At 34.3% G+C, this 25,199-nt stretch overlaps 1 protein-coding gene across 2 annotated transcripts in view; it reads right to left on the bottom strand.

The window, feature by feature from the left end:
- Window positions 1-25,199, bottom strand: part of LOC145280058 (regulator of telomere elongation helicase 1-like) — a 1,039,981-nt gene that overhangs the window by 661,134 nt on the left and 353,648 nt on the right. For both annotated transcript variants that reach the window (XM_080131745.1, XM_080131746.1), the window contains exon 5: window positions 21,027-21,108. In XM_080131745.1, coding sequence (XP_079987871.1) covers window positions 21,027-21,108 — 82 coding nt within the window. The remainder of the gene's footprint in view (window positions 1-21,026; window positions 21,109-25,199) is intronic.

Raw genomic sequence — 25,199 nt, 5'->3', positions numbered from 1 at the left:
GGCTTAATCAATTAGCTGTTTAAAGGCATCTTTATGAATACAAACCTTACTTATAACAGAAATACCTTTTACTCTGATTTCGACCACAAATTAACTTCAGCATTTCAAATTACAATGTTAAGCAGATCGTTTAGATTTACATTTTTATTCTGTAATTCACATATTTTATGTCAATTGCCCTGATATAACAAACACCAACAAAGTTGATGTTTGTTATATCAGTGTCGGCCCGGATGAATAATATCTACAATTTTGAAAAAAATTATTCATTCTCTAGGAGTCAACTGGGACAATTTTTGTTAGGGAAGTTTTTCAATGTTATTATGTACTAATTTGAAAAAAAAAAAAAAAAAAAAAATTTGTTATATAAAGAAGAGTTGTATGTGTGTATGTACAGCTAGAGAAGAATGTGTTGGGCGGAGAAGAAAGAGATAGATGATAGATACACAAGCTTTAGTAGAAATATGCCACACTTTTACCTCGGATAACGCCAGGTAGCCTTGCTAGTATAGAATAAAATTCCAAAGTTATGCCATTCATTTACTAAACAGCCTTTATGTATGTATGTATGGCCTGAAGATATCTGCTATAAAACAAAATTAGTTTGACTGATAGATTTCACCAGACCAGACGTTATAATTGGCTGGAACAAAGTAATTACTTAATAATTTTAATTAACCTTATTTTCTTTTATCTGATCCTCTCACCTAAGATAATTGTTGCACACCTGAGATATTGCAACTATTTAATGCGTTCCAGTAAAACAAAATATAAAATATGTCCGTGAATCTAATTGAGTTTGTCTTTCTTACTGCATATAAACCTTTTTTTTTTTTTTTTTTTTAGATTATTTGATGTGAAAGCACTCCATTGTGATTTATTGTATACGATTACTTAAATACAAGTTGCTATTTTTTACTTATAGCAGAGTGGAACTTATGGATTCTACCTTTCTCAACAGTAACTGCAATGGTATGCCCAAGAAGCGAGTTAATTTTGTTAAGGCAATCCACCCATGCTGATCAGCAATGGAGTTAACGACATACTTAAGCCATTCACAATTTCAGCAATGAATACAAAAAAGGTCAGTTGCAAGGTACATATCCGTTTTCACCGTTTAATCCATGTCTTCAGTCAGTCTCATTTACGCTTCCTCCAGTCCATGCATGTGAGTAGAACCACCAACTTATGGATGAATCTTCCTTAGTGCCTCAAAGAATGTGTCCAAACCAACATAGTAGAAAAGTTTCCGTCATGATGGTGGTTTTATATCTTGTGTTACATAATAGGAAGCCTATGTCAATTGTGATTAAGTTGGCTAGTGTGAATTTTGTACAAGGGTCACATTTAGTACATGTAATAATAATCCTTATCTGCAAACAGAATCGTTGCCGAAGATGGGTGACGCAAAGTTCAGGCAGGGGGCAGAGGTCAAACTCTGTGGGCAAAACAGAAAGAAGAATGATGTCACATTTTCGAGTGGAAAAATAACAAAGGTTTTTCAGATCAGTCTCTATGTGGAAGCCAGGCAGATGAGACATTACCCATAGTGTAGAAACCTTGATAATCTAACTGGAGCAATTCCTTAAAATCTGATGTCAGTAAGTTAGAAGATTAAGTTAATACATAAATAATTGGCTAAAGGAACATTGGTTTCTTTTTTCTGAGTTGATTCGTTCCAAATTAAACCATTTATGAAAACTCAACGAACGTCACTTTGTGTCTTTTTTCTTCATGAAAAGAAGCTTATTTCTTAAGTAATCACAAGATGAAATGGTAACAAAGAGAGGAAGCAACTATATATATATAAAAAAAATTTTGGTGCGAAACTGAATCGGAATTTAAAAAAAAAAAATTGATTAGAAAGCAGTAATTTTTATCAGGTGGGAAGTCGTTTCTTTTTTCTTCCTTTTACTTGGAAGTCACCACTTATCAAGGCCCAAAAGCTACTCAAGGATAAGGGTTATTGAATATACAGTTATAGTTAGTAATTGTTAATGGTGTAAATTAGATAGAATTATGGGGACGGCTCAACGAGAACTTGTTTACAATGGATTTGAAGGCTACCATGTTGTATTCAACCAGGAAGCACTTATTAATTTCTGCAGGGGTCATCATCTTCGGCATTTTTGCAGGGGTCATCTGCACAAGTGGTCAAGAGGTGGAGAACAGTGGAAATCTGAGGAGACTTGTCACTTGGTCCCCAGGGAACACCACAAGTTACTGCCAGTGAGTGATCACTGATGATGGCCAACACATTTTGATGAAAAACATGGGGAAAAAATGAACACAGAAGAACAGAAAACCAAAACTTTAAATATAATTTCTGTATTTAGTTATTTAAATATTTCAACTATAATCTTGTGGGCAAAATCCAGCTTCCCAATAAGGGGCACTCTGGATAGGAACAAAAATAATCTCAGTCATGAAAGATTTCTTCTCCATCGACCGGGGACAGAAAAGGTAAAGTGTAGCATCAAAACAGATACTATACTGTGATCTTGTTCCAAAGGCCAAAATATATTTGTTTAATGTTTCTTTAATTATTTGTTCCCTAAATTCATAATTCAGTTTTATCAGTATTAAATTGTTTGTTGCTTTAAAATTACTTAATTTTACATAGATAATATTTATATTTTATATTGAATAAAGTTCAGTTTAAGTATTAATCGAACTGTGTTCCTCTTTCTTTTTAAAAATGTTTCATTACTCTTTTTCAAATGGCCCTCATATAGTACTGGCAGTCTGACAAATTTTACCTACATTGCCTGCAGACATTTTTCAGTTAACAGGCCTTCTTACTCTCTGTGTCCGTGGCAGTACACACCATATATGGCATCATAGCAGATGACATTATATGTGATGATGCTATACATGGCATCATAACAAAAAGACTTTAAAAAGGGTGTCAAAATGAAAGTAAAGATTCCTGGGCAATGCCGGGTAGATTATCTAGTAATAGACTAGTGTTATCCCAGAAAATCCGTCCTGGCGAAAATTTATTTTCACCATGACTAATGTCCGTACAAAATTAAAAAAAAAATTAAAAGTATGGCTATTGTGAAAAGGATGGACAAATGGACAAACGAATGATTTGGGGGCAATTTTATCCTGATAATGCCTCCTGGGGGGGGGGACACACAACCAGAGTTATCCTGGAAAATCCGTTCTAGCAAAAAGTTACATTCACCAAGACTGATGTTCGTGCAAAATTAAAAAAAAAAAAAAAAAAAAAATCCAAGGTATAGTTATTGAAACAAGTGCGAACAGATAAACGGGGGGGGGGGGGGTGAATTATTAGGTTCAATCCCTCCTTTGTTGAGAGACCAATAAGTTTATAAACTTATCTAACAAGTAGTTGCATATTTCATTCCTGGGAAATAGAGAGAGGACTAGTGAATCTATTTGTCTATGGAGTGAACACCTGCTTATTTCCTTTACGTTCACAAGCAAAATACTAGCCTTTATTTCACTACATCATTATATAGGAATATTATACATCATTATATAGGAATATTATAATCTAACTAAGCACTAATTTCGAGTACCTCACAACATGTCAAGCATTTTAGGGTTTCCGAAATTGTAAGTTTATTGTCGAAATGAGAACAGTATTAAATTACCTATCCACAAACACAATGACACATCGTTTTTATATGCCGATTCGTTTGTAAGAAAGATGATAAAAATATGAATAATCCATGTTTACCTTTCAGAGAATGAATAATGTCATCGCATGTATCTTTGTCCCGTGAGACTTGTGAATAGAAAATGCATGACAATGTAGATAAATACAGTCGACCATATATGATTAACTGGACGTCATACAAACATAAACAGGTTCAATGGCATATACTTATACAGATAGATACATTTAGAGAAACAGACATCTATAAATCATCTATAAAGTAGTAGTAGTAGTAGTAGTAGTAGTGTGTGTGTGTGTACAACTCTCCTACAACCCACATCACCGAATCGATCATGACCAAACCTTGCATAATGGTCCCCTACCTAGAGATGGTGCACACTATTTTCCAAGGTTACGGTCAAAGGTCATGTATATATATGCTCTCCGACAGCCCACACCACCATGACCAAAATTGGGATGATGATGGTCCCCCATCTAGAGATGGGGCACACCATTTGCCAAGGTAATGGTCAAGGTCACAACCTATGTGTGTGTGTGTGTATATATATATATATATATATATATATATATTTTATTACATTTTCACCCCAAACAAGCCACATTGCCACTTTGTTGTAGGGGGCTACTATCAGGGACATAAGCATTAGGGGTACTGTGTAGGAAGTTGGGCAGCAAGATGTCGGTTCACATTGCACTTGAACTTCTGCATGTCATTATATATATATATATATATATATATATATATATATATATATATATATACAGACATATATATACTTCCGAATAGATTTATCCAACAATCAGCTGTTATGGAAACCTGTGATTATAAGATTTACAAAATATTACTGGTTGTAATATTCTACGTATTATCCCATCTCAATAGGAATTGCTCAATATACAGGATAGAGCAAATAAAGCAAATTATAGTGATTCAATGAAATTTAAAAAAAAACTTTATTCAAATCAAGGATTTTTTATTATTCCAAGTAAGACAAACAATACATTAGAAATTTTATCTCCTTATCCTATAGGGTTTCGATATCTACCATCTCTTCAGAGGAGAAAATATTAGCAAGTAGATATAACGGTATTCACCCAATTAGACATGGAAAATCATAATCAAAAATTGATTAAATAGAAGTCACATAGCAGGGGAAATTGAAGAAAAGGATATAAAGGTTTAAATTGCGCGGTAAAATCCAAGGTAACTGTCCTTTAAAGCAGTGAGGTAATGAGATCCAAACTGTATATTGTGTAATCCACATCATAGAGTAGAAATCCAAGTTGAGCATATTTCTGGATTAATTCTTCTTTATGGGCCGGTGAAAAGATTTTTAAGGTCTGGTTGGAACTTTTTATTAAAGACTGGAATTAATTACTGGAATTAAATGTTAATGAGATAGGATAGGTAGAAAGGGGTAGTGGAGGGGAGAGAAATTTAAAATGAAGAGATGGATGGTGCGGGTGGGAGAAGACACATATATATATATATATATATATATATATATATATATATATATATAGCAGAGAATGATCTCTATAGACAAGTTCCCTATACCCACATACAAAGCTGAATTCGAAATCTAGTGGGCGATGCCCTTTTCTCCTCTCTATGACCTATTTCTCAAGAAAAGAAGAGGCGTTGCAAACCTGTTTCCGTGTTATTATTTTCATGGCAGGTGCTCGACTGAGCTTCATTTTATGATTCCCCTCTGTAGGGCATTTGTGGCAAACACTCGACTCTCTACAACCACTACCAACAATTTCCCTTACTCTCTATCTGTGCCTAAAATTAAGTGAAAATTCCATGAGCAAAGTTTCTTTCCTAGAATTGCTCGTCTGTGGGAACAAAATACTGCAAGGCTTCTTCCCAACTGATTATAACATGGTCGTTTTCAAGTCCAACATAAACAGGTTCTTGATAAGCCATCCTCCAAAATAAATTAACTTATCCAATTTCCACTACTACGCTATCCATAAACCCTTATCCTTGAGTGGTCTCCAGGCCTTAATAAGTAGTGACTATATGGTAAGTAGAAAAAAAAAAGAAAAAAGAAAAGAGAGACATAATCACATAATTAGATCACTAAAGTTAAGCATCATTAAGCCTGGTTAGTACTAAAATGAGTGACCATTTGGAAATACCAGGTGCTGTATGTGTGTGTATATATATATATATATATATATATATATATATATATATATATATATATATATATATATATATATATATATTTTCTTCACTTATCTCAACATTGTTTCCAGTCGTCCTGAACCTCTCCTTGCCACTGGAATCAATCAGTGCTGACTCAGGAGAGGAATGATTAGAATTGTGCAACCCTTGCTTCACAATTCAATGCATGCCATCCATTATCCCTCCAGCATGATCAGATGACCTTCGTTGTTCCAATGGATGAACATCCTTTTCTTTTATATACTAGCATCGTGACCTGGTGTTACCCGGACAATAGAAGAGTTAAAGCATGTATGTAACATTTCTGATAAAAACCTCTCCTTCTCTACCACAGTCAAGAAGGATTTTTCCTCTTCTGATAGGAAATAGAATAGATACAGATACTACACTTTAATCAGCACAAGAAAGAGTATTTTAGTGAGAATTTTAGATGAAAAGTTGTTTGTTGTGAGAATCACACCTAGCCCCCCAAAACAAAAAAAAAAAACAAAACAAAAAAAAATTACAAAAGTATGCGCATATTCTGTTCAAGGCAATGCTAAAAAAGAATATATCAGCTTTGTTGGTGTGTCTTATGCAGTTTTCAACTTTTAGTTGGACAGACAATTTTGCTTAATATAAGATTAGTGGGAAGATCCGGCATTGTTCAGGACTGAATGAGGAATATTATTAATACTTCTTTTTTTTTATGTTTAATAAAAGTTGTGCGTTTCACCAAAATAAAATATACTTATAGTCAAAAGGAATATATCAGCTTTGTGTGTCTTGTGTAGTTTCTGACTTCTAGCTGAACGTACAGATCATTGGCCTTTACATAATAGAAGACGCTATTAATCATTACACTCGAGCTTGGAGAATCAATGTTCGTTTCTTAAAGGCTTTTTATCCTTCTTTAATCACACAAAATATATGCTAAAATATTCCTCAGTTTTAAGATTCAGTTCTTTTTAAACAGAATTTCATTTTATTCCTTGAATTTACTGAACAAGTCACCCATATCTCACTTCGCTATTTGTGTATATATTTTTTTTGCTCACTTTCTCTTAGTGTTAATTCAAATCGTTGAAACATTTTTAATAATTCTGAGCATTTAGAGAAAGAGTAATTCTCGTTTTTCCAGTTATTCTTCATAATTGTTTTATTTTACCAATTAATTTACATATTGTGTTCGGAACTACCATGAAGAATAGTTTTATGTTCTTCAATAGCCTAAGCTAATATCTTATATAATGGAGAAATGGTGTCTGTAACCGAAACAATCACAATTCTCACATGTTCTCTAATAACATTTCAATATTTTAAATGTTGAGTTTTTTTTTTTTATGCTTACATGATTAAATTGACTTTCACTGGACGCTGAGTTATATTAAATTCAAAATAGAGTCATTAATACTTTTTGCTAATTTTATTCATTATATATTCTGGATTGGTTGGTTGTTTTTGTTTTACGGCATATCAACCCTTTCCGGGTTATTTAATGCCGAATCCAAAGATTTTGAAGAAAAATTTTTCTAATAGAATATATTTGTTGTTTTCACGTCGGTTTCTATTCAACCCATAGTTGGAACCCTAACAGGTACTACCACTCCGGGTCAGAGTGGACCTGGGAGCAATGGTAATTAAAGGGTGGCTCCACACTCCCCAAAGTCCACAAGCTGGAGCCTCACCACTGGATATAGTTTAAGGTCATATCCAGAACCCCCATTGAGGGACTTTTACCCTCTGCAGGGGGGGGGGGGCAGTCGGCGTCTGGAAGTGAGTCAGTTTTTGCAAAAGTTGAATTTTTTAAAGTCCATCTTTTGTACTCCTCAAAGTTTCTTTCATTAAAAAAATATCCTTTATAATGTAAACAATCTTTGATGATATTAACGTTTTTGGACCAAGTAAAGAATAGATACCCTGTAGCAGAAGACGACGATGACTACCGGCGCACATTTCAAGTGACACCGGTGATCCGACCTTAACATTGGCACAAGCACATGGCATTGGTTGTTTGTAAACACGTCAAATAGCAGACATGATCGAATATTCGCGAGCAAGATTTTTAAAAAATATATTTACAAAATTTTGGAAGATTTAAAAGAAAAAATATATATTTACAAAACATTTTTTTTTAAGTACAAAACAAATGCATTTAAATAAAAGATATTTAAGTAAATAGGTGTCTTTCTGAGTGCGTTTTTAATACATTTACAGGACTTTTTTTTTATAAAACTTATAATAATTATAATAAAATAAATAAATTTAAGCCAAACTTATTAATGGCAGAAACAAATATAAAATAACTGACTTGTTCGGATTTTTGCAAATGTTTCACTGGTTTTTGCGACTAAGATTGATTTTTATGTATAGTGGTTTTTTTTTTGCTTTTTTTCTTTCAGTGTGCATTTTTAATACAACAGAAGAGACGTCGCCAGCCTGTTTCTGCTTTCTCGTTATTTTCATGGCAAGTGCTCGTCTGAGCTCCAATCTATGCCCCCCCGGCCTGACTTTCACGAAAAACACTCATCTAGTTGCAACCACTATCAACAATTTCCCACACTCTTTATCTATGCCTAAACCTAAACATAGATTCCATGAACAAAGCTTCTTTTTTAGAACTGGGCGCTTGTGGAACTCTGTTCCGTTTTTCTACTTTCCAACTGACTACAACATGGTTGTCTTCAAGTCCAATGTGAACAAATTCTTGATGAGCCATCCCCTTAAGTAATCCAATTTACCAAATTTTCACTACTACGATGGCTGACATATTCCCCTTGACCACTGTACACACATTAACCTTTATCCTCGAGTGTCCTCCGGGCCTTGATAAGTGGTGACTCCTTGGGGTGAAAAAAAGAAGGTTATAGGTATTGTTATAAATCTTAAAGAACATTTATTACCCTGTTCAGAGATTAAACTGATTGCCTTCAAATTTTTTTTAATAATCACATCTCTGTTCCTCTAGGATCTTCTTAACGCTAGTCCTCGTCCTATTCAACTTGCTTTGTAACATGCTATGGATGGAAAGATGCATGCACTTCTTGACATTATAATTATTGACTAGTGGGACCTGTGGAAATTCCACAGGGGGACTCATTCATATGTAATATATCAATGCTGGTATTCTGTAGATGTTCAGTGTAAATGGAGACGCCCTGATATTATTGTAGCTTTTTGTTAAAACTGCAAAATTATTTATCTAAGCTAGCACAAACGCCCAGTAAAGCCCAGTCGTAAAGTATGCTTAAATATGGTATTTTAATTCTTGCAGATTTCGTATTTATTATTATGGAGTTAATGTTCTACCGATTTTTATGTTATAAAGTTGCGATTTCAAAAGATAAAAAAATATATCCATCTGACTTGGGTGCATTAGCTTGAATCGAAACCGAAATAAAAACTTATGAAGAATTCTTGGTTAAATTATTTATGACAAGAAATAGAAGAACATAACAATTAAACGACCCGGATGTAAGTGTAACACACAAAAGAACACACATGCTATCGTATTAATATATAGATGCCTTTATTTACACCATAATATATATATATATATATATATACTTTTTTTTTTAACCACTTTTCTATAAGAATGCTAAAAATGTATGAGAGGCATTCCAAGAGTAATTTCTCCTATTTTTTATTCTGCTAGAATGGATCAGATGTGATTGCAAATTGCATCGTTATAATGACTGAACTTATGTATCCATAAACTAAAAGTTTCATCTCTCTGTTGCAGATATTGATGGTGTGATATTTTAAGAAAGCAATCCCTGTCATCTCTGTGCGTAAGAAGCAAAGTTGCATTATTGAATTCCTGGCAGAATGGTGGTGACGGTGTAGAAAAAAATAAATTCTGGAGCTTGTTTTAATGGTACCACTCCCGTCTTTGTAGTTCTTCAACTTTTTGAGTTAAAAAAAAAAAACAAAAAAAAAAGGTGTTTTATTTTTGGAATGACATTTGTATGACAAAGTGCACTCCGGATGCCCAGGCACAGCCAACCTTAATTGTTGGCAAAAGTGCATTGAGAATGATGGTAACTATGTGGAAAAAATTAATTTTATAGCACAAAAGGTCGCTTGTTTTAATGGTACTACTGCCGTCTTTGTAGACCTTTAACTTTTTGATTTAAAAAAAAAAAAAAAAAAATATGAAGCTTTACTTTTGAAACAACCTTCATAGTAAAATGTCACTACCGACACAATTATGTTTATGCATAAACACTCGCACAAATATGTATATTGACAAAAATTACGCACATACGCACACGTATGTGATCATAGCACCTTACAAATGGTACATTTATTGGATTGGGTGTGCCGCAGTGCAGCAGAATAGTAACACTCACCAAAGAAAGGATGGTAACACAAGATATTTAACAGATAGCCAACACTAGCAGTATCAGTCGAGTCAATAAAATGAACAAGTTTTAATTTAGAATAATCGTTCAATAGTTGTAATCAGAATAGAAAGACAATATTCGAACAAAGCATAAAAAAGACACAAGGCGCGCGTGTGTGCGCACGCACACGCACACACACGCACGCACACACACACATGCTGACAGACAATGATTTCATAGACAAAATTAGCCATTAAAAAGGCTAACGTTTTGTACGATGTACATTTTGTACTATTTTTAAAATATTTTTTAGACTGGTTAGTGTTCAGAAGAGCTGACGAAACTTACAGGCTATTAGTAAGTATTTGCTTTCTCACCAAAGCAAAATGTGACACAAGGTCGTTTTTAATGTGGGGTTAAACCAGCTCCCCGAAAGAAAGGCAAAAGGGGCACTCTGGTTGGGACCAAAAATAATAATTGTCCCAGTATAGAGGGTCTCCCCTCCACTGACCGGGACAAATTACGTTAAGCGCAGCATCTGAAGAACAGATACTAAACTTTGATCCTGGCCCGAAGGCCAAGAACAACAGGGTATTTATTTGCTCCCCCACCGAGCAAATTAGGCACAAGGCTGATTTTTAATGCGAGGAGTGAAGGGGAAATGGGGACCAACTCCCCGGGGAGTAGGGGAGCTGGATAGTGACAATTGGCATGAAGGGTTGCCCCTACATTGATCAATAACTTATATGTGGGGTTGCCCCCCACATATGGTCTTTGCTTGCAGTATCTGCTGGAACAGATGGTATTTATTTGCTCCCCCACCGAGCAAATTAGGCACAAGGCCGATTTTTAATGTGAGGAGTGAAGGGAGGGGGAAGAGAAAAAGGGGGACCAGCTCCCGAGAGGTGGGAAATGGGAGCTGGTTAAAGGTCAGGCATGTGGGGTTGCCCCCACATCTGGTCTTTGCTAGTCATAGCTAGTCCTAGCTAGTCATAGCTTGCAGTATCTGCTGGAACAGATGGTATTTATTTGCTCCCCCACTGTGCAAATTAGGCACAAGGCCGTTTTTAATGTGAGGTAAAAACCAGCTCCCCTAAAAGGGGTCACTCTGGTTACCAAAAATAATAATTGTCCCAGTATAGAGGGTTTCCCCTCCATTGACTGGTACAAATTATCTTAAGTGCAGCATCTGCCGGAACAGATACTACACTTTGATCTTGGCCCGAAGGCCAAGAACAACAGAAAAAAGGCAAGACTCTTTTCTATTTCTTCTCTAACTTAATTTTTTCATATGAATTACTTTATGAATAAAGAAGAGTATGGTTTTTAATGTTGCGTTGTTGTCACAGGCTTGTTGGTTGGCCTTCTTTCTAAGCATGAAAAACTTTTGTTTGAGATGAAGTAATCACAAAAAATGATAGTCCAGGTTTTTTATTATTTCTTCTGAATCAAGAGAACATTCGGATGCAAACTGTGGTAATTATTATGTTTCTCCAGACTACCGTTTTCATCTTGAGTTTTATTTTCACAACGTTTCGGTTGATGTAATCTCTGGCCTTCTTTAGATGCATCTTGTTGAATTTAGGGGAATCTTTGTAGATTTCAGGAAATCTTTCTAGAAGTTCCAAATATTTCGCTATTGTATTTCGAGTGGCACCCATACCAAAGATTGAACCATTCATCAACCCCCAGAAGAGCTTTATATATATATATATATATATATATATATATATATATATATATATATATATATATTCATGCTGTGGAAATATGTATTTTTGCAATTATATTTCACCTTTCACGAATCCTTTATAAAGCTCAATGTAATTACAGAGCATATAACAAATAAATGACAAAAGTCTATAATCCAAGTTCCATGATGTTGATCATCTTACAATTCATTCCTTTAATCCAGTTGACATTCACAATTCTTGACAGCAACTGTTTCGTAGCACAAAATCATTCACTTAATTATTATATCAACCAATGAATCTATTCTGCCCTTACAACTGAATTTTACCAAGTACTTTATCCACTATGCCACGGGTCCTTTTTGCCCGGTCATGGCAGACTGAATAAGCGAATGCTACTCCCGTGAATTAACTAAAGTGTTCTGTTTGAAATCCTGTGTAGATTCCCAGAGTTCAACAAGATACACCTAAAGAAGATTGGAAGTTATAACGACCGAAACGTTGTGAAAATAACATTCAAGATGAGAAGAGTCGTCCAAAGAATCCAAATAACTGCACGTTTACAAATAGTCAATCGTCACCTCAAAATTTCAGATAATCCATGAATGTAGTATCTGTTTCTTCATCTGTCATCATCATCATCTTTTGTTTAACGTCCGTTTTACATGCATAGGATAGGTTTAAAAAATTTACTTCCAAACTAAGCTTTCTCTAGCCAGGTCTTTATTTTTCCGTCTTTCTGTCAAGTGCATATTAATTACTTCCTTCCATGTTTTCTTGCTACTTTAAGTGTTTGACATCTAATCACCCAAGAAGCAATTCATCAATTTCTTGGGCTGATCTTCACTCCAGACTTCAAGTGTTAGACTTGCATCTAATCTGTTGCTAAAGTCACTAAAAACATATTTGAATCATTCTACTGCTCCAGAAAGTATCTTATTCTTGACACAATCTTTTACCGAAATAATAGTCAAATACATCCCAAAATAGAGTATCCTTGCCACATCTGGCAAGGTGCCACTCTGAGCACGTTTTTCTGCCTTGACAGAGTACATGACTTTTTTATATTAATTTTTTGATATTATTATTATTATATTATATTTGATTATATTATTATTATATTTTGATATTATTATTATTATTATTATTATATTTTGATATTATTTCATATTATTTGATATTATATATTTTGATATTATTATTATTATATCATTATTAATTTTTGGATATTATATTAAATTATTTTTTGATATTATTTTTGATATTAATTTTTTGATATTATTTTTGATATTAATTTTTTGATATTATTTTCAACATGACAATCAAGTATGTTATATTGTTTTTGGTTTAAACGATATATTAAAAAAAAAAATCGATTTGTCGACTTAACAAGCACCAAAACTTCTATGAGCAAAGTTTCTGTTGAAATATTTTGGCACATTATTCTACTTAGAACAATGTGTGATAAGAACGAACCAATCAAATTTAAAATTTCTTTTTATTAATTTGCATTTTTTACTGTTCAACTGTTATGTAGCTAGAATTTGAAACGGAGCTCAGTTTCAATTCTCTAACTACACAATGCTGTTTATAAGGGAGGTAACTAGTCACTGACTTGACTCTCCAACTGATTATATGCATGGTTGGAGGTTGCATGTTTTTATTTTTCAAGTACTGAATCTCTTTGAATTCTCTCCAAACTAATAAGCCCTTATCCTCAAGTAATGAATTGAAAACTAAATTAAAATGGTAAAGAGTGTCTTTAGAAATGGAAAAGAAATTAAATAGGATTTACTGATATATTTTCGCAGCTACAACTGATGAGATGAGAAAGCTGCTATGCTATACTGATCCTGATTGGATCAATTCTTTACCTGGAAAAACTTCTTTAACTGGATTGATGCTGACATTTTTTTTTTTTTTTTTTTTTGCTTAGGTCAACTAAATTTTTCTGTTTCAAGAGTGGTTTTACACTCAAGAGTTTCTTACCAAGAAATGCCCAGCTGTAGAACGGTACCACAAGGCTGCTTTGCAGTTGACTACAATATGCTAGTTTTCAAGTCCAGTGTAAACAAATTCTTGTTGAGCTGTCCAGTTTCAACCTTCATTATCAATCATTACAGTGTCATTTTGTAATATAGTGTGTGGATGCAAATGCATGCAAAATGACATCACCGGTAGGGAAAAAAAGATCACATTAGAGATAGAAATAACGTTCAAAATCACGTTAGGGATGTTACAGCAGTAACGCGAAAATGAGGAAATAAATGTTATACAAAAAAAAGAAAAAAAAAAGCGAGTTGAAGTTCTTTTCTATTCTTTGTTTCCTTTGCAACTGAGATTACATGTTGGTTCCCAGACAATGTTATAGTCTCAACATATACTGGATAAATTAATAAACGCTTACCCTCAAGTAATGAACAAACAACTAAATTAAAATTGTAAAGAGTATCTTAAAAAAATAGAAAAGAAATGTAATCAAAATAGCATTTACCAATATATTTCTGCAGTCAGAATTGACATTCCTGCTGACATTTCAAATGCTATGCCCAAAACTAATTGGTACTTATGCAGAATAAAGACTACTATCATTGCAATTTTCTGTGCAGTTTACATAAACGCTGAAAAGTGTTGAAACAACGTCATTTAATAAAACATTTGCTATTATTAGTTCATTATTTAAAAAAAAAACGTATAAAATATTTATCTTTATTTAAACATAAAAAAATCATAAAAAAAGAAAGTCATAAACATTTTTTTATAATTTTTCTTTGCTATCAGTTGTTTATTTAAAAAACAAATATTTATTCAGGAAACTTACCTTACAATGAGTTTTTTTTTCTTGAACTGTCTAATAATTATTCATTATATTTTCTTTGCAACAACAAAAAAAAATTTTTTTGCAATTAATTTTTCACTAACTTATCTACATAATAAAAAAAATATTTTTTTATTAATAAAAAAAAAAACGGCCAGCATTTGCAAGAAAAAAAAAATCATAAGTATGGTCCTTACTCTGCTTAAGTACCAACTAGTTTTACAAATAATTCTCCCATTTTCCTTGGAATGGATTACATGTCAAAGATTCAAGAATGTATGCTTATGAGAGAGAGAGAGAGAGAGAGAGAGAGAGAGAGAGGAGGGGGGAGAAGGGAAATAAAGTAAAAGAGAGAAGAATTTGTTTTAAAAAATCAATTGCCCTCTGGATGACTGCCTTCTGAGACTGGGTCAAGCCCTCCAAAAGATGTTAAGACTATCTTTTAGTAACATAGGAGACTCAGTGGCATCAGAAGAATTTCGCTTTTTTGAAACTAAGTAACTGAGATTACCTGTTGTATTCTTATGAACTTATTGAAGCTTGAGGTGTCTATCTTAATGTGGTTGCGACAAAGATATCCCAGGGTTAATTTTTATTTTCTTGGCACAGCATCACTAGATCCTAAAGTAGAATAATCAGATTCTCCTTTAGAGCAATGGCTGACCATTCCAATGCCAATGAGCAATATTCAGATACATTAAGGTTAGTCATTAATTCTCAGCAAAGAATTATAAGAGGCGTTACAAAAGTAATGCCTCCTATATTTTTTATTCTATCTGAATGGATCAGAGGAGATTGCAAATTTTATTGTTATGGCGACTGAACTAATGCATTCATGACCTAAAAATTTCATTTTTCTGCTGCAGATATTAATGGTGTGAGATTAAGAAAGCAACCAGTCATAGGCATGCATCAGAAGCAGATATGAGTCATTGAATTCTTGGCAAAAGTGTATTGAGACGGTGGTGACCTTGTAGAAAAATAAATTCTGGAGCAAAAAAGATGGTTTGGTTTAATGGTACCACTCCCGTCTTTGTAGGTTTTCAACTTTTTGCGTTAAAGTGGCAAGGTATTTTATTTAAAAAAAGCTGAGCATGCAGGGTTCTCCTTTATGAGTGAAAAATTTACTTTCACTATGACTAATGTTTGTGCAAAATTAAAAAAAAAAAAAAAAAAAAAAAATCAAGGTGTAGTTAGTATGAATAAACGAATGGCAGACAATTTGGGGGCAATTTTACTCCTATAACAGGGGGGGGGCAACCAGAGTTATCATGGAAAATCTGTTCTGGCAAAAATTTACTTTCACCATGACTAATGTTTGTGCAAAATTATAAGAAAAAAAAAAAAATCAAAAGTGTGATTATTGAGAAAAGTGCAAATAAATGAACAGACAAATGAGAGTGAATTACTAGATCCAATCCCTCCTTTGTCGGGGGGGGGGGATGAATAATATTTATTTTTATCACTATTTCTAAAATCAAAAGACTTATATCGCCAAAGTTGGGTAGAAATGCGTTTTTTTTTTTTCTGTCTGCTGAGTTTTTAACAACTGCGCTTCTTTTTCATAATGACAACAAAAGAGAGAGAGGGGGGGGATAAAAAAAAAAAGGAATAAAACAAAGAAGAACAAAAATCACTGTATTTTACTACTGGCTCACAGACTCTCTTTGCTGCCGCCATTACTAGCTGCCAACCACAGGTGATTTAACTTTCAGCCCTTTGGCAACAAACAACTGAGGTTATTTTCAACAATTCCAACTGTAAAAGGGGAGGAGAAATCCGATTGACAGAACATCCTTCAATGTTGGGTACCACAATATCTTGATTGTGAACAGCATAATCTTCTATTAGCCCAGAGTTCAGTTCAAGGCCATATAAAAAGAAGCTTCTAGTGTCTTGTTCCACACTCTTCAGCCTTCTTTTGTTGTCTTTTGTTCAATGATCGGAGTTCGAGGCTTTAAAAAAAAACTATGACATTAAGATTTTAACAATTATATGCCATAACAAAGATATTGTGATGCCGGTAAGAAGAAAGGAACACAAACAGAGCTGAAAGTTTTATATAAAAAAAACCCTCATATTTTAAAGAAGGAAAACAGAAAAATTTCTTGCAAATAGTTGGTATTTGTACAACTTATCTCTGAAGATGCATCCTTTGAACAGTTCTTATATTTCTCGTTCTGCGAGTTCATTTCAGCTGTGTTGAAATAATAAAGAGCTTTGTCTTCTGTGCGGATTTAATCCTTGCATATGTCCTGCTATCTTGAAGATGGAGATAGCAGTAGGTAAACTTGCTTTTTCAAGGATCAGAGACAAAAAGAGAAAGAATTTGGGGGGAAAAAAACAAAAAAAAAAAAAAAAAAAACGCTCACCTTGGGTTCAGTGGAGATTCTAAAAAGATAGTCTGTGATTGGTTGTTTTTCATTCAATCCCAGGGCACCGAGCAAGCGACTCCTTAATAATTTCAATATTTGATTTTGTTTTGTTTTTTCAGATGACTATTCATCTCTGCAGTTGCAATGGCAACGTTTTTTTTAAGGAGGTCAGAGGGAGAAATATTTTGCAAAAGCCAGAATCAGATAAAAATCCGATTCTCAATTCTAGAGTTGATTTTTTTTTTCTTTTTTTAATTTGCTGTGTTGGCAATTTTTTAAGAGTCAACGTTTCCCCCCCCCCTTTTTTTTAGTCAACTAATCACCTCCATGTTTTTTGTTTTTTTTTTCATAATCGATACTTTTCCAAAAATTTTGAACTAAAACTTTTATTTAATCCACAGACAGACTATTCTTATTCTGCTTTCCATGCTACAAATGTTTGTATTTACTTGCTTTCTCATGAGGGCAGAGTGAGACATAAGGTCAGTTTTTAATGTAGGGACAACATCTAAGGCTACAAAAGTAGGGGTACTATGGATTATGACAAAAATAAAAATTGCCTTAATCTAGAAGGATTTCTCTTACTGATCAAGGACAGAAAAGATGAAGTGTATTATCAGAATAGATACTACACTATGCTCTTAGCCAAAAGATTGTTACTTTTCTTCATGGATTGAACTAACTTCTTCAATGTAGAATTCACTCTCAAATATTTCTTTAATGCTTTTATACGCTCGAGCAGAGATCAGCAATTCATTCAACCCTGCAGAAATGGAGATGATTGGGTTTTGATCATGTTTTGTGGTCATAGTATTCAAATTATGTTGGGTGGATCAGAGGAAGATAACAGCAAGCCTTCTGTTGAATTCAAAAGCCTCATCTCTTATATTAAAAACATAGTCATTGGTAATCAGGCTTGCGGGCCAGTGAAAATGCCTTTGCGGGCCGGATTCGGCCTGCAGATTGCCAACCATTGTACTAGCCCCAGGAATCAAAAGATCATTTACGATCGGTCTTATTTTTTGTCTTACCGAGTATTTCCTAAACAAACGATTCAACACATGTTGGCATGCAAAACAAATGTTAAATCAAACAATTATGATGAACATTCTTTTAATTGAACACATTGCAAATAGATTTGACTTCTGAGATGCAGCATCAAAATAAATACAGATGGGAATTTTATTTTTAAAAAATCGTTTTAATCAAATCATAATTATTAAAAATGAATGAAAAAAAAATGAATTTAAAAATTGAATGAAAAAGTATTGAATGAAAAAATGAATAAAAATGAATAAAAAAAAAAAATTAATAAAATATCATGGGGAAAAAAACTGAGAAAACTGAGTAAGAAAACTAAATGAAAAAAATTGAACAAAAAAAAATGACAATGAAAAAAATGACAATGAAAAAAATGACTGCATAAAAATAATGACTGCATAAAAATAATGACTGAATAAAAAAAATGACTGAATAAAAATAATGACTGAATAAAAATAATGACTGAATGAAAAAAATGACTGAATAAAAATAATGACTGAATAAAAATAATGACTGAATAAAAATGACTTAATAAAAAAAATGACTGAATAAAAAAATGACTGAATAAAAAAATGACTGAATAAAAAAATGACTGAATAAAAATAATGACTGAATAAAAATAATGTCTGAATAAAAATAATGTCTAAATAAAAATAATGACTGAATAAAAATAATGACTGAATGAAAAAAATGACTGAATAATAAAAATGACTGAATAAAAATAATGACTGAATAAAAATAATGACTGAATAAAAATAATGACTGAATGAAAATAATGACTGAATGAAAAAAATGACTGAATAAAAAAAATGACAATGAAAAAAATGACTGAATTAAAAAAATGACAATGAAAAAAATGACAATGAAAAAAATGACTGAATTAAAAAAATGACAACGAAAAAAATCACAATGAAAAAAAAAATGACTGAATGAAAAAATAATTGAATAAAAAAGCTGAATACAGTACATTCTAATATAGTAGAAAAAAAATTTGTAAAACAGTTATTTTCACATAGAAATGATGTATACAGTTTGAACAACCATTTCTTAATTCATGCATTTACTCTCACTGAAAACCTATTACCATTTTATAAAATCATTGGAGGATCGCTCTTGCAAAGACAATAATTGCTTTCTTGAATATATTATCATTGACATATTCCCACAAACAAAAAATATTAGCAAATAAGATACAGAGAATGAGATGTCTATGGATTTTCAGTTCTTGAGATTTTATGATCATCAAACATACCTTTAAGCATTTCTAGTGTTTGATGAGCTGTATTTGGTGTAGTCTCATCTGCCATGAAACACTGCGTTTGAAATAGAACGTCTTGGTCATGTGTTGAATTCAAGGATTTTAATTTTTTTGTTTAATAATTAGTAGCATAATGGTAAAATAACGACGAAATATTCAGTGCAAAAATTCTCATCATTGTTCTACACATGCTGAAAAATAAAATCAAGTAACGATTTTGACCAATATAAATGTTTGTTAACAGTGCTTTTTTTTTTAGATTCCATATATATATATATATATACACACACACACAAACACAGACAGAGGGTGGAACGATAAAATTGTCGCCCTAGAAAAGACGACATGATTCCATTCCCGTTTGATAAAAACTGGTTTTCTGTTTTTATTGCAGATCATCTACGAGTTGGCCAGTTGTGTACAAATCCCAGGAGACTTCTATCATGTCTGAAAGTTACAAAATGTTCAATGAACGAGATCGGAAATGTGTCCCTGTACAACTCATGCTCTCTATCGATTCAAGTTATAACAACAGGACCATTGCCAGCACCCTCAAAATGCATCGCTGAATTGCCATGAATAATAGGAACATGCCCAAGGTGATGAAAACAAAGTTTTTGGCCATGGTTATGGTCGTTGGTGTGGTTTCAAGTGAGGACCACATCATGCCACCTCACATCTTCAAAGACGACTTGAAACTCAAAACCAAAGTGTACCTGGATGTACTGAAGAGTGTGGTGATCTCCTGATGCAATCAGGTGGTCACTGGCAGACCTTGGGTGTGACAGCAGGACTCGGTGATGGCCCACAAGTCCAAAGAGACCCAGGCTTGGCTTCAGAAGGAGTGCTATGACTTTGTACCCTTCTCTCATTACCCCACCTCCTTCACCAACCTGAACCCACTAGACTACTTAGTTTGGTCATACATTGAAAACATCAACATGATCCCCCACAAAACCAAAGCCAGTCTGATCCCTGTCATCCACTGAGTATTTGCTGAGCTCCTACCGGTGCTTGTGGAAAAGGCATGCTTCCAGTTCCAGACCTGTATCGAGGCAGTGATTGAGGCTGAATGTGGCTACATTAGATAGATGTCAGCACTACTACATAATCAAATTACCTGAATTAATATTTTCAGCAAAAGTTTTAAAATAAAGCTGAAGTGTTGTTTTCTTTAGGGTAACAACTTCATCCTGCATACATGAGTATTGGTACACACACCCTAAATGTAGGGCGACTATTCAGTTCCAAGGTAGAAACTACTCACACCGAATATAATTATTAATGATAAAAATCACATATATTATTCATACTAACAAAAGTCATCTCATCAATTTCATGCTAAGTGGACAACATAAACATGCAGCGTTGATCTCTAAAACTCTCCTGACAAGTAGGAAAGTTCTGAGGTTATTTTTTTAATTTTCACAAATGACCTAGATTGTCTTAACGTACCAGAGATCCTACATTAATCTGGCTCTGAGCCATCTTTTGTCCTTGATGGAAATTAGAAAATATTTATTTTACGGTAAAATAAAACAAACACATAAAATGAGAGAATAAGTAATTGAGTGAGAGTTCATACTTCAAAGTTTAAACAGAAAAACACAATTTTGGAAGAAAAAAAAAAAAATGAAAGAACAAAAAAGTTTATATGGTAGGAAACCGCACTTACTTTGTTTATACTGTTCGCTTCTCTTTTAACATGTTCGTGGATGCACATCTGTTCCCGTGATCCAAGGATTCCAACTCTGACACTAAAATAAAAAATTTTTTTTTTAAAGTTTAAAGCTATTATCTACGAACTAGAAAGATGAAAAATAAAAAAACCTGCAATCTCCAATTGTGCATATAATCAGTTGGAGAGCCAAGTCAGAAACTAGTTACCTCCCTTATAAATAACATTATGTAGTTAGAGAATTGAAAGTGAGCTCTCTTTCAAATTCTAACTACATAACAGTTGAACAGTAAAAAAAAAAAAATGCAAATTAAAAGAAATTGTAAATTAATTAGACAGAATTATAGTGCAGAGGCAGCAAGATGACCAACTTAAATTGGGTTATCTTAGAGAAAGTATGTTATATGTTTATTTTGCAATATTTTTTTTTATTCTTAATGGGGTAAATATTTATTCGTGAAAATAAATTTACACAAAATGTGGCACAAGGCTGAAAACGGGGCTGGGGGTTAATGTGGACCTAACTAATATATTATTAACTTAACTAGACTCTTTCACCATAATATCAGATTAACTTCATGAAAATCTTAACTAAAACCTGAAATGATAATATATATATATATATATATATATATATATATATACTAGCATGGGTGCCCGGCGTTGCCTGGGTATTTGGAGGTGTATGTTGAGCAAAAAAAAAAAAAAAAAAAGCGGTTAATTTTTTTTTTAACTTTGACCCCTATTATGACCCCTTAAAATTTATTATTTTGGGCTCAAATCAAGTTATCAAGTTAGATCCATGTCCAAGGAGCCTATATCTAAAATTTCAAGTGTATAGACAAAAATTGTTGGAGGAGTTTGGTAGAGTTCTCAAAGGTCAAATCGTTGAACTTTGACCCCTTAATCACTCAATTTTTGGTCAAAAACCGATCACATCGATTTTCCCAAATTTCAGTACCACTGTATATCAAATTTTAAATCTGTAGATTAAAAATTGACAGAGTTATTGCGTAGGGAAATGTACACAGACACACACACTTTCATAGATATATAAATATATATATACACATGATGTGGGGAGTTAGGGATAAAAATTTTATATGCAAAACCAATTAAATACATGCAATGAAAAATTATTTGTTAGTAAAAGAAGCCCCCACTAATAATTATGGCAGTTACATTGTTTTGTCAGTCGAAAAAGATGCAGGTCCCCACAAAAACTAACATCATTTAAACACCCTGAAAATGGGCCAACATCACTGACAAAACAGCCGATCCGTCACCTAAATGGGGTTGGGAATGGGGATTATTGAACCAAAAAAAGGGGGGGGATAGTTGGGGGATAAGGACAAAACTAAAACGGGAGCCTTAGGATGACATGCATACTCTAGTTAAGTTAAGCTTAAGAAAAATACCTTGTGCCATTCACTCTACACAAGCATGATACTTTCACCCACCTTTTGTTGAAGTTTGCTGGAGAGAGTTTCACCTTCTCCAGCTTAAGACACATTTTCAAGCGGTATTTGAAAATGAAGACAAGCTGGGGAGTGCTGAAGGTCTCATATCTATAAACCTTCTTCTGTTGTCAACAAAATCACGCCTTTCATCACAGCTAGCAAGCAAAGAAAAATGTAGCGTTCTTCTTTCTTCATCGTTAGTGCCCAGTTGCAACATGAGGAGGCCAAATCCAGTTGCAACATGAGGAGGCCAAATCCAGTTGCAACATTAGAAGGCCAAATCCAGTTGCAACATATGCAGGCCAAATCCAGTTGCAACATGAGGAGGCCAAATCCAGTTGCAACATGAGAAGGCCAAATCAAGTTGCAACATGAGGAGGCCAAATCCAGTTACAACATGAGGAGGCCAAATCCAGTTGCAACATGAGGAGGCCAAATCAAGTTGCAACATGAGGAGGCCAAATCCAGTTGCAACATGAGGAGGCCAAATCCAGTTGCAACATGAGGAGTCCAAATCCAGTTGCAACATGAGGAGGCCAAATCCAGTTGCAACATCAGAAGGCCAAATCCAGTTGCAACATCAGAAGGCCAAATCCAGTTGCAACATCAGAAGGCCAAATCCAGTTGCAACATCAGAAGGCCAAATCCAGTTGCAACATCAGAAGGCCAAATCCAGTTGCAACATGAGGAGGCCAAATCCAGTTGCAACATGAGGAGGCCAAATCCAGTTGCAACATGAGGAGGCCAAATCCAGTTGCAACATGAGGAGGCCAAATCCAGTTGCAACATGAGGAGGCTAAATCCAGTTGCAACATGAGGAGGCCAATCCAGTACAAAACAACATCCGTACAGCATGTGGTCTGTGAAGCCTTCAACTAACTTACACAACGATTGAACGATAACGCAGTGGAAAATAACGTGATCGAGATTTTCCTCCCAGTCTCCGCATTGGACACAACTAGGTGTCTCTACAAAGCCTGTTACACAAAGTCTTTTACTGACCCAGAGGGCATTTCGAATTACCAGCCAGGTGAGCAATACCTCATAATAATCGAATAAGTTTATCCCAGGTGCCCAAAGCCATATTAAGCAACGCTGTTCATTCGTAAAACCAAATCCCTCATTTTTTTCGTCTCAAACAGATCCCCTCTCCATAGCCCTATATAGTGCCTTATGAGACAACACTCAGGTGTCAGAGAGGCTTTCTTTCACTCATAGAAAGAAACCTCAAGGATTGTCGACACTTGCAATAAAAGGAGCACTTGTTTCGAAGCAACCTGTGTGCTTCCCCCTCGGTCGAGTGCACTTTCTTAGTGCTTTCTTTCCAGAAGCCACTGTTTCCCTCACTAGGTGTACACATTCAGTCCAACTATATCAGCCTAAGCATGTGCCTACAAATATCAACATTAGGCATACCGAGACCATCTTCAGACGGATGCAGGTAACAGACCTCTTGGCTAACCATGGCTTACTTTCTGCACCATAAGAACGCGAAAAGAGCATGCACCAGATCAACAAGTGAGGTCTCTGTGAGTGGAAGCACTGATAGACAGTATAGGATGACGGGGTAGATGTGAGAATTACAGACCTCCACTCGACCCTTGAATGTTAGATTTCTTAAGGTCCACAAATGGGATGTGGTTTTAACTGCTTCCAATACTTCCGACAATTTTTTCTCCAACTGGAGGTTAGGGCCAATCCAGACGCCGAATATCTTGCAAGGCCTATCTGTCTAGTCAAAGGGCCCCTGAATGGGTACCCATCTCCAGGCACTAATGTGCAAGTCAATAGACTTATTGCAGTTGCTTTTGACTCCTGTCACCTGTTTGTACCGCCTTATCTCTATGTCGATGACTCTCGTCTCGGCACTGCTCATTAAAGCACAATCACATCAGTATACTTTATCGAGTGAAAGCCACCTAGTAAAGTAATCCAATGACGGACCAGATTCACCCTAAGCTTGCAAAGGAAGGGCTCCAATTCAAGCACAATAGAGCATCGGTGAAATTGGACAACCCTAACGAATAGCTCTGGACAAATTGAAGGGTTTCGATCTCACACCATTCACCTCCACCATAGCACTGGGGTTTGCATACAAGAGGTGAATCCAGGAGCGAAACTGAAGACCAAATCTAGCCAAGGAAAGAACAGCCTTTAGGTAACGATGATCGACCCTCTCGAATGTGGAGTCTTTAATCATGATTTTTTTTCTGGACAAATTAATGCAGTCCTCATCTGCCTTAAATGGTAATCTTTTCTGGTCTCATACCAGTTGTTGCAATAAGTTTGGTTACTTGGTTCTTTGTTGAGCGTATCAATTTCTTGGTTTTCCTGTGCACAACAAACAGAATTGTTTTTTTGGCGAATTCTTCCAATTTTAGAAAATCTAAAATTATTCCTTTAGCTGTGATGAATTCTTCACATTTTTTGGCTTTTGTAATAAACTCTGCAACATCAATTTTGACAACTGGTAGTTTGGTTCATCCGATCGATTCAGTGGTAGGATTCTCAGTTGAATTCTTTGTTGAATGAGTATCTATCAGCATACCGGTGGCTAATGCCATCGCCAGCAGAAAGTAAAAAAAAAATCCAGCACCAATAAACAATGACGTCAGGGGAAGAAGAAAGAAAGCAATGATAACAACAAACTTAAAAATAATAACGAATATATAACAATAAAATTTAACAATGATAGCGCATAGAGATAATC

The sequence above is a fragment of the Euprymna scolopes genome, chromosome 7, assembly GCF_053919585.1.
Source record: "Euprymna scolopes isolate OS-2025 chromosome 7, ASM5391958v1, whole genome shotgun sequence".
NCBI lineage: Eukaryota > Metazoa > Mollusca > Cephalopoda > Sepiida > Sepiolidae > Euprymna > Euprymna scolopes.
Note: the sequence above shows the minus strand (reverse complement) of the source record. Positions and strands in the feature narration are given on the sequence as shown.